Genomic DNA, 9,220 nt, shown 5'->3' with positions numbered 1-9,220 from the left:
AGGGATAGACACTCCGTCCATGTACTGCACTTTAACCGGTGGTCCAACTAGGCCATGTTAATATGGGATGTGCCATCATACAAGAGGGCAAGAGATCATTTCAAAAGAGAGAGAGAGTCCATTCTCATAATTAAAGTAGGTGAAGATTTTCCTTCACCCATTCACATGTGAAGAGTGATTTAGTGATTAGACTATTGGGTTATCATTACACTCTCACTTTCTATCGACGAGGTCAAAACTATAGTCCTTTTTTGTCTATCCAATGCTACCAATCCTCCTCCATCAAAATTTCATTTCGAAAAGTACAACAAGAGTTTCATCTCATGGTGGCCATCCTATTGTAATTGGCAATAAAATTTAACACGTTATCAATTTAAAAGGATATCTATCCACATAATAGTTAATGGCATTAGATAAGCCTTATAAGATAGCTATCAATTGATGCTAACCCCCCCTTTTCTCTCTCTCTCTCGGGTGGGGGAATTGACATGGATCTTGTATGACATGAAAAAAGAGTTAGGTAGAAGGGGCCGCCGATACCTAGCAAAAAAAAAAGAGTCCACTTTTTGGAAAGAGAAACAGAAAGACAAGCTTACAATGGAAGAAAAACTTTTATCAAAAAAAAAAAAAAAAAAAAAAAAAAAAAAGAAGAAGAAGAAAAACTCCTCAAGGAACCTAAGGTCTGACTTCCTAAAAAGCCTTGAGATCAAAATTCGAAAAGGGCAGAGTAAGGGGAAACAGGAAGGAAGAGACTAGAGAGAAAAAGGGTAAAGGAAGCCAGGAGGCAAACAACCCAAAAAGCAAAGCAATTAAAAAAATAGAAACTAAACAAGAGAGGTTTATGGAAGGAAGAGGAGAGAGATGAGGGTTGTGGATATGGATCACTATGGATCGGTTGTATCAGATCAGATCGGACCATTTTACTCTTTAAAATACCGATATGGTCTGTCTGATTCTGATACCTAAAATTATGACTGATGAGCATATTTTTTCTTCATATTCTTATTTGAGGTGCCAGTAGCAAGGATGTAAATCTCGGAATTGGATCAGTCTCTATGGATAGCAATATGATATTAATTTGGATTGATCGATTCTAGCCAGATCAACTGGTTTTACCTCTAATTTTCATATAATTTTATTCTTAATTTGATATCGAAACCAATATAATCCAGCAGAGTTGATACTGATACTTAGAACCCTGCTATAGAGAGAGAGAGGCACAAAGGGTATTATATTTCCTTCCCATTTGAGTGCGTCTGAAAACCCAATGGGTCTTTCACTAAAAAGGCAAAAGTTGAGTAATGCTCCATGGAAAGCTTCGGCCAAGAGAGTCTTTTGTCTCTAAACTTGATCCAATAACACAATAACAAAACAAAACAAAACCCAAACCCAAACCCAAACCCAAACCCAAACCCTCTCTCTCTCTCTACAACTCTATAAAAGCCGCTTCCGTTTTTAGGCCTTACCTGTCGTTTTGTTCCCTCGGAATAAAGACCATATATTTGATCTCGCCCTTTAAGAAAGCCAAAGTAAATGGATCGGTGTGGCTCTTTCTATGCCTGGTCCATCGTTTTAAGGATAAATACTGAGTTACCCATCTCATTTCCTTCTATGTTCTTGCCATTTTTCAGAAAACTGTTATTGGGTTCTTTATAATCCTCCCTATTTTCTGTTCATCTTCTCTGCTAAATCTGGAGGTTGTTGATAAATAGAGAAAGGTCTCATTTGATCATTTTAAAGCAAAGAGAAGATTGTGGGGAGAGCACAGTAGAGCTTTGTTTGGAAGGGTATATTCATCGTCTCTCTTCCTCTTATTGGGTTATTTCTAGTTTGTCTTGAATTAAATTGGTTCCCTTTATTGATCTGTTTTCCATTCTTCTATTTTCATTGTTCGTCGTGGGTTTCTTATAATGTGCTGGGTTTTTTCTCCAATGTTTCTATATAGATGGGATTCCGTTTTCCAGTGCCCTACCTAACATTTTTCTTTGAAGATCGCATTTAGGGTTTGTTCGTATGAAAGAGTGCTCATTGTAGTCGAAGTTTGGATAAAAATTAAAATCTTTCTTTCTCTCTCTATTGCCTAATGTATGCGTGTCTTACCTATCGGCATGTGATATGGGTTCAGTCGTTTGAGTTTGATTTTTCTTTTTCTTCTTCTTCTAAAGTTGTTCTTTAACTATGGATAGTGAATTGAGTTTAGATTCGGTCTTCGTTCATTAATCCTTTTGTTGGTCGTGTTGTTACCTTCTCAGTAATCTAATTGGATCACTTTCTCGTTTACTTGTAGAAATTTAACCAGAAAAATCAGATTGTTTACTGTACTTCATAGTTTCTTAGATGAAGATTCTTTTGTTTCTTCTCAGGCTCATTTTCATCTTGTAATATCTGGATATTCTGGTTTGCTACCTGAGCTTCTAGATTACTTTGCTTTGTTTTAGGTTCTGAATTCTTCTTGGGCATTCTCGAATGTTTCTTTATCTGGGTATTTTTTTTTTTCTTAGGAACACTCCCAGATCAGCATAACATGAATCGTTTGCAGGTGAATTGGGTTTAATATTCGTTTCTGAGCTCTGAAATGATACATTTTTCATTTTAAGACTATGCATATGATTTTTCTTTGGTTGGGGGAGGGGAGTTGTTGCTTTAAGTTCATCAATGACAATAAGCCTGAATCAGTTTGGTTGAGATTGTTTTTGAAGGTTATTTTGGTTCAGTTGTTTTTGAAGGTTATTTTGGTTCAGCTTCAAGGAGTGAAGAATTCCGTAGAAGGGAAAATTTTGTAAAGGCTCTTAATGGTGTTTTTTCACCCCCAATTACTCTAGCTTGTTTTTCTGTTATTCTTCATCTGACATGTGTATTGAAGACGCTCTTCTGTCTTCAAGGTGATAAGATGTCAGTGTAATGGTTGTGAATTGGATTTATAATCTGAGAAAACATGTCAGTTGTCCTAAAATATGGATGTCTTTTTTTTTGGTAATTGTTGTATATTTTGGTTGTTTCTTTGTCGACTTTTTTTTTTCCCCTTTTTTGTTTAGGGTATCTTTACTTTTGTTGATCATGGAGGAGGAAACATCATGGATCACCGATCGCTTTGATGACATTGGGCGAGAGTTTACATGTATTTCAAAGTTTGAGCGATTCCCTGAAATCAGCGATGAAGGCAATAATCTAAACCTAGTAGTTCCGATAGATTTTATTCTTCCTGATGACTTATTGGAAAGAATATTTGTCTATCTTCCTATTGCAAGCATCTTTAGAGCAGGTTGTGTGTGTAAACGATGGAATGAACTTGTAAATTCCAGAAGGTTAAGTGTTTTATCCCAAAAACCTTGGTACTTTATGTTTACGAGCTCTGATGAACCTACTGGGTATGCCTATGATCCCATCCTTCGGAAATGGTACAGTTTGGAGCTCCCCCGCATTGAGACACCTAACTGGTTTATTGCTTCCTCCTGTGGTTTGGTTTGCTTCATGGACAATGATAGTAGAAGCCAGCTATTTGTCTGTAACCCTATTACCAAAGAATATAAGATCCTTGATGAGCCTCCGGGTCTGAAATACTCTGACTACAGTGCTCTTGCAATCTCAGTTGATAGGATATCTCACAGTTATACTGTTGCAATTGCAAAATCTAAGCAAGTTCCTGGTAATTTCATCCAATGGGATCTCTCAGTTGATGTCTACGAATCGGAAACAATGACGTGGGAGACTTCTGCGACAGAGCTGTTGACAGGGTGGAGAGGAGGCGATGAAAGTGTGATCTGTGATGGGGTGTTGTACTTCTTGATTTACTCTACTGTAGGTGGCATGGGTTGGCACGAACGCCATGGCTTGATTATGCATGATCTTTCTAGCCGTTCTTCCCGTGGTAAGCTGATGCAAATTCCTGTGCCTTGCCCTCTGACCTGTGGCCGCCTGATGAACCTTAATGATAAGCTGGTGATGGTGGGTGGGATTGGGAAACCAGACAGACCGGACATTATAAAGGGGATTGGCATTTGGATTCTAAATGGGGAAGAGTGGCAAGAAGTTTCGAGGATGCCCCACAAGTTCTTCCAAGGATTTGGTGAGTTTGATGATGTATTTGCTAGCAGTGGAACTGATGATCTCATATACATACAGAGTTATGGAGCTCCAGCTCTTCTTGTGTTTGATATGAACCAGAAGCAATGGAAGTGGTCACAGAAGTGTCCTGTGACAAAGAGATTCCCACTTCAACTCTTCACTGGTTTTTGTTTTGAACCAAGGCTTGAAGTTGCTCCCTAATTGTGGGCCTGTTCTCTTTTTTATTTATGGTAATTGATCATTTAATGCTCCTCCCACGTTTTAATTAATTTTGGAATTGAAGTCAGTAAAAAATTCTATAGAAAATGTAGTGGACAAGGCAGTTGCTTATTCATGTCTCATGAAATGTGAATTGTATTCTTTGCTTTTGGAGAATATCATCAGAAGAGTTACAAATTGAAAGGTTGAGACCTTCTACAAGTGGTTTGGCCTCTTCTTTTTGCCGCCACTCTCTGAAAAAGAAAATCACTGAATATTTTGATTCTGCATCTTTTGCTTAATGTCGTGCTGGGATAGGCTTTTAATGTTCCCCCACCTTCCTCCTCTTCTAGTTTATGGTCAGTGGCCTTTCTGATTTGAAGTTTATTGTATTGGGGTTTCATCTCACAGGTCCCCCCACCCAATCTTTTCCTTTTCCCGAGTAGAGCACTATTGATCAAACAAATTTTTTTTGACCTTTTTATGTTTCTGGGTGCTGCAAATACTATTTGAAATATCCTTTGATTCCTCTCTCTCTCATGGTGGGTGGATTGGGCAGTGGGGAGGATTTGGAGTTGGGATATAGATTGGCCCAATGGGCATCGTTTTGCCTTTCATGTCTTACGGATATATGTTAGCTTTGTGGATTGTTACGTTTTTAGGGGACTCCTTACCACAGGGGAAGATCTAGAAATGGGTGGTTCTTTTCCTCAATATGGGAAATGGAGGTGGGCATGACCTTTTCTGTATTCCATAAACTGGAATGTTTAGCCCTTCCAAAGTTTTTCCCTTTATAGATGTGGGTGCGAAATGCAATTAATATCATTTCATTTCTATTAGCTTAGACTCTCGGAATGAATTGGAATTCTTCCCATGGGTCCCACCCTTTTTCTTGCAGGTAAAACACAGAAAAAAGAAGTTTTGTCTTGATAGCAGTGGACAGTGAAAGGAAGAAACTAAGGGCCATAAGAGTGCATTTTTCTTGAAGAATAATTCTTTTTTATAGGGAAAGGGCAAGGACACTGCCCCTGGTGCACGCCTTCTCATAATCACTAACATTTTTCTCTTCTTCTTCCTCTTTAATAACCATGTAAGTTTCTTGAATGATTAATCATATTTTTTTTCTCTCCCCCCTCCTCCCATTGATTTGGTGTGTAAGATATCTATATACCATACCCACGTGTAAATCCTGATTCCTTCTTTATAAGTATGTTGAATGATTAATAGTTTCAAATGATTGGGTCACTGCAATCGAGTTTGAATTTAATTCCACTCACCCTTGTGTATTGAGTTGTTACTAAGGGGTGGTTTGCCCTTTTGCAAATTCTTGTGTGCATTTCTCTTTCAATGTTCAATGTGTAGGCTGCACAAAAAATTCTACTAGTCACCAACCACCCATGAACAAGATGGGTAGGAATGGGCTTTGTGCAAACCAGAGAGTCAACCACAAGTCCACAACATTAAGAGTTAAAAGAGTCTTAACTCAAGAGGGCTAAACCAACTGGAAGAGTGGGACTAATGGTCCTAACATGATTCTTGTGGGCCTAACTGTCTCAATATCCTATACCTCACTCATAGTTCGATATCCAGAATTTCAAACTGATGAGAAATTCTGTGAGTCTAAAGTTCATCTTCTGGACCCCAATGCGAACGAAGAGATTTGAAGCAGTACAGAATCTCATTAACTATTAATTAAAAGGCAAGCTGGATATTAAAATCCTTGGAGTTCCCCAGGAAAAAGGGTCATGGACAGAAATCTCGAGCGACCAAAGCTTTGTTCCGGATCTCCATGGGTCCCAAAAACATATCCAAACACTTGCGGTTTTTAGTTTTTTCTTAGATGATCTTGTCCACGACATTCCTCTGTGGGTCAAACGAAATAGCACAGAGCCCTTTACTGGTCTTTCTTTGTTTCCTTGTTCTGAAATCAATATTTTATTCTGAGCAAAATGGTTCACTTACCCACGAAAAAGATTAAGTTTTTTTTTTTCTTTTAAGTTGCAGATTTTGGAATTTGGGGAATATGTGGGAAATTAACTGTAGAACATTGAACACAGGATGATTGCCATTTAAGCTCACTCAAAGCTCAGAAGCATAATTTAGGCAACTAAATGGGGAGACCTTGCCGTTTGGTGCAGGAGGTTTGTTCTTGTGGTCTGAGACTCAAAACGGGAGAGCAGCCACAGCCCAAAAGGGCTGCCTTCATGGGATTCCTTCTGTGGTCACAACAAGGATAGTTACAGTAGTGGGGCCTCGACAGGTCGGCAGGAGTTAAAAGCTACAGGTATAGGCCGAATAATATACCCACCTGTCAAGGATGGAGGGTTAAAGCCGTTAATCTTTCCAAAGTTGAGGACTAATTTTGAACTTCAATACAAAGCTAATAAGAGAAAAAGAACAAAAGTTCATCAATCATATCACCATTTTTTTCTCTTGCTTTTAATAATAGTTTTCTCCACTTTTAGCAACAAACAGTGACACGCGTGAGAGACAGTGAGAGGGAGAGAGTGTCCGTGTGCAGGTGAACAAAGAGAAGAAAGCTTCAGTCAATCGATGAAGAGAAGAGAAGAGAACAGTGAACCAAACCAACCCACTATAGGAATGTGGAAATTGGAGAGAGGGAGGGAGGGGTTTGAAGTTTGAACTTTGGAGTGAGATGGAAAGGGTAGAAAAAGGTGGAGATGGGGCAGCAGAAAAGCAGGAATTTCTGGGGATAAAGTTGAAACGCGGGATTTCGGTAGGGAAAAGAGGGGGCCCTTGCACTCCAGTGCCCAACTGGAAACTTGGGGGTGCGCCGGATAGCACAATCAAAGACCCTCTCATCTTGCCTCCCACCGTTTCTGCTAGAACGCTTGGTGCCAACCTCTGGGAGCTCCAGAACCTGCCGCTTTCTAAAATGAGCAAGGGTGGTCTCAGGCTTCGCCACCAAAAGGACAAGGGTCTTGACCTTCCAACCCATTTGGCCGATCCTTCTTATAGTCCTCCCCCAGCACAGGTAAGAGTATTAGAGTACACCTCCCTTTACGCACTTCCCCAAGCTTTTGTATTCATATAATTATATCCATCCAGTGTATATCTGTATCTCTCTTCAACTTCTTCTAGTTCTTCTGCTTGATGGGTTCAGCAGGATTGGGGGGTCCTTTTTTTTTGGGGGGGGGGGGGGTGCTTGAAGTTTCTTGGGTTTTGTCCAATTATTATACTCATTACTTCCTCCAATTTGTTGATGACCTTGCAAATGATCTATCTTGTCTAATTAGTTTATGGGCCTTGTTTACCTAGTTGACGATCTCACTTCCTCTGTTTTTTGTTCTTTATTAACTTAGCCTTTCAAATTATGCTTTCGGGGTTTCAATGTTTCTTAGGTTTTATCTAAATTTTATGAAAATTGGGTCGTCCTAGTTGATCATTATATTCTTGTAGGATTTTAGTTTGATATTGGAATTAATTTATTTAGTTTTGGTTCTTTGGGTTCCTCTCTTGAAATCATCCGCTTTGCATACCTGGTTTTCTAGCTGTTCTCTCCTTGATCCTTTTTTAGTTTTGGGTATGGAGTTCGTGATTTGCTTTTACCTTCAAGGGTTCATTTTAGTTTATTTCTACTGATTGAGTTATGTGGACATTTTTTGGGGGTGTTTGGTGTCATTTCATCTTTTGCCCCAAATCCTATTTGTCTTATTAATGTTCTATTCGTTTTTTACCCTCTGTTTCTTTCGCTCATTATTCCCCTTAGTACGTCACTTCCATTGAGTTAGATTTCTGGCCCTGCATTTGATCCAGTATGATGAAAAAAATGTTAAATTGAATTGTGCTTGCATTAAAACTTGTCATTTTATGTGGAATGATGGGTTTGCTTCTGCGTGATGATTAATCGGCCCAGTAAAGAACTCAACCTTGATAACTGGATTTGGTTTCTAAGTTTGCCTATTTATTGACATACTCTGTAAATTTGTCCAGGATGGTCTTCCCAAAAGAAAAATAAAAAAAATTGTACAGGATGGCACCTACTTGATGATCAATGATTGCTGATTTATGTTCTTGCTTCGAAATTAAAACTTTGGAATTAAAATTTTTTTATTTTAATGGTGGTGAAATTTTGTTGCCAAACCTCTAACTCTTTTGCTGTCAAATGTTGGCAAATTCTCTTTATTCAGAGAAAGGAAATAGTTAATAATCACATTCAGGGAAAAATATTCCTGCCAGACTGCGTGGCCCCTACACAATTGGAGGCTGGGACCTGGCTGGGGGCAACCTACAGGAGGGGCAGGGCAGTAATTTTGCCCCTCCTGTGTCTGGGCGCAGGGGGGATGTAGCCTGGCAGCGATCCCCCGCCGTCACATTAAATCTCATCTACAATGGGTCATACATCCTTGAATTATAGACATAGTTCACTCATTCAGTCATTAGGATCATTAGCTTGGTAGGCCATCCAGATTGGTATAGCCCCATAACCAACTTTACCAAAAAAGGTATGATTTTTACTGCCATAGGAAAAACAAGTCTGAAAATAGTTTTGAAAGTTAAACTGAGCTCAACCTGAACATAAATAAGGTGATCTGGTTTTTCAAGACCTTTTGGTTTACTGAAGGTAGGGTAGGATGGGGTGGGTGGAACCCATGTACAACTTGATTATATAAGCATATCCTTATCATGATTGAAGAGGCATATTTTCAATTCTCATCCTATGCATAGCTTAGCCTGATCCTACTTAAAGCATGGTCTAGTTCAGTTTGGGTTTAGAGTTTACTAAATAAGATTTTGATTGGCCTCGGGTTGACTTTTGGAATTGGGTTCGGCTAGAAATTGATCATTCAGTTTTTATGGTGTGGCTTCCTTTGGTTCCAACTGAATCTACCTAGGTTGGAGTTGCGCACTGGTTAGTATGTTTTTCCAGCTAGGCTATGTTTATCATTGAAGAGGTGTTTCTTTGGTTGAAAATTTGCATGCTTAATTATTCCCC

The 9,220-nt window shown here is 39.1% G+C and overlaps 2 protein-coding genes across 3 annotated transcripts in view; both read left to right on the top strand.

The window, feature by feature from the left end:
* Positions 1 to 1,404: 1,404 nt before the first annotated feature.
* Positions 1,405 to 4,485, top strand: LOC122080830 (F-box/kelch-repeat protein At3g61590-like). 2 transcript variants are annotated; one of them, XM_042647695.1, is made up of 3 exons: positions 1,405 to 1,787; positions 2,502 to 2,539; positions 3,036 to 4,485. In XM_042647695.1, exon 3 carries the CDS (start codon positions 3,058 to 3,060, stop codon positions 4,264 to 4,266), a length of 1,209 nt encoding a protein of 402 aa, XP_042503629.1. In that variant the 5' UTR covers positions 1,405 to 1,787; positions 2,502 to 2,539; positions 3,036 to 3,057; the 3' UTR covers positions 4,267 to 4,485. The 2 variants fall into 2 exon arrangements, with proteins under 2 accessions (XP_042503629.1, XP_042503628.1); XM_042647694.1 differs by lacking the exon at positions 2,502 to 2,539 and having other exon boundaries at positions 1,410 to 1,787.
* A 2,254-nt stretch (positions 4,486 to 6,739) lies between these two features.
* Positions 6,740 to 9,220, top strand: part of LOC122082011 (uncharacterized protein At5g41620-like) — a 33,207-nt gene continuing 30,726 nt past the window's right edge. The window contains exon 1 of the mRNA XM_042649490.1: positions 6,740 to 7,258. Coding sequence (XP_042505424.1) covers positions 6,920 to 7,258 — 339 coding nt within the window. The 5' untranslated portion in view covers positions 6,740 to 6,919. The remainder of the gene's footprint in view (positions 7,259 to 9,220) is intronic.

Source organism: Macadamia integrifolia, chromosome 6 (assembly GCF_013358625.1).
Source record: "Macadamia integrifolia cultivar HAES 741 chromosome 6, SCU_Mint_v3, whole genome shotgun sequence".
Lineage (NCBI taxonomy): Eukaryota > Viridiplantae > Streptophyta > Magnoliopsida > Proteales > Proteaceae > Macadamia > Macadamia integrifolia.
The sequence above is the reverse complement of the archived record's forward strand: the minus strand, read 5'-3'. Positions and strand labels throughout refer to the sequence as shown.

Excerpts from the sequence above, each read along its gene's own strand:
- LOC122080830 (XM_042647695.1), top strand. The coding sequence starts at position 3,058 with ATGGAGGAGGAAACATCATGGATCACCGATCGCTTTGATGACATTGGG.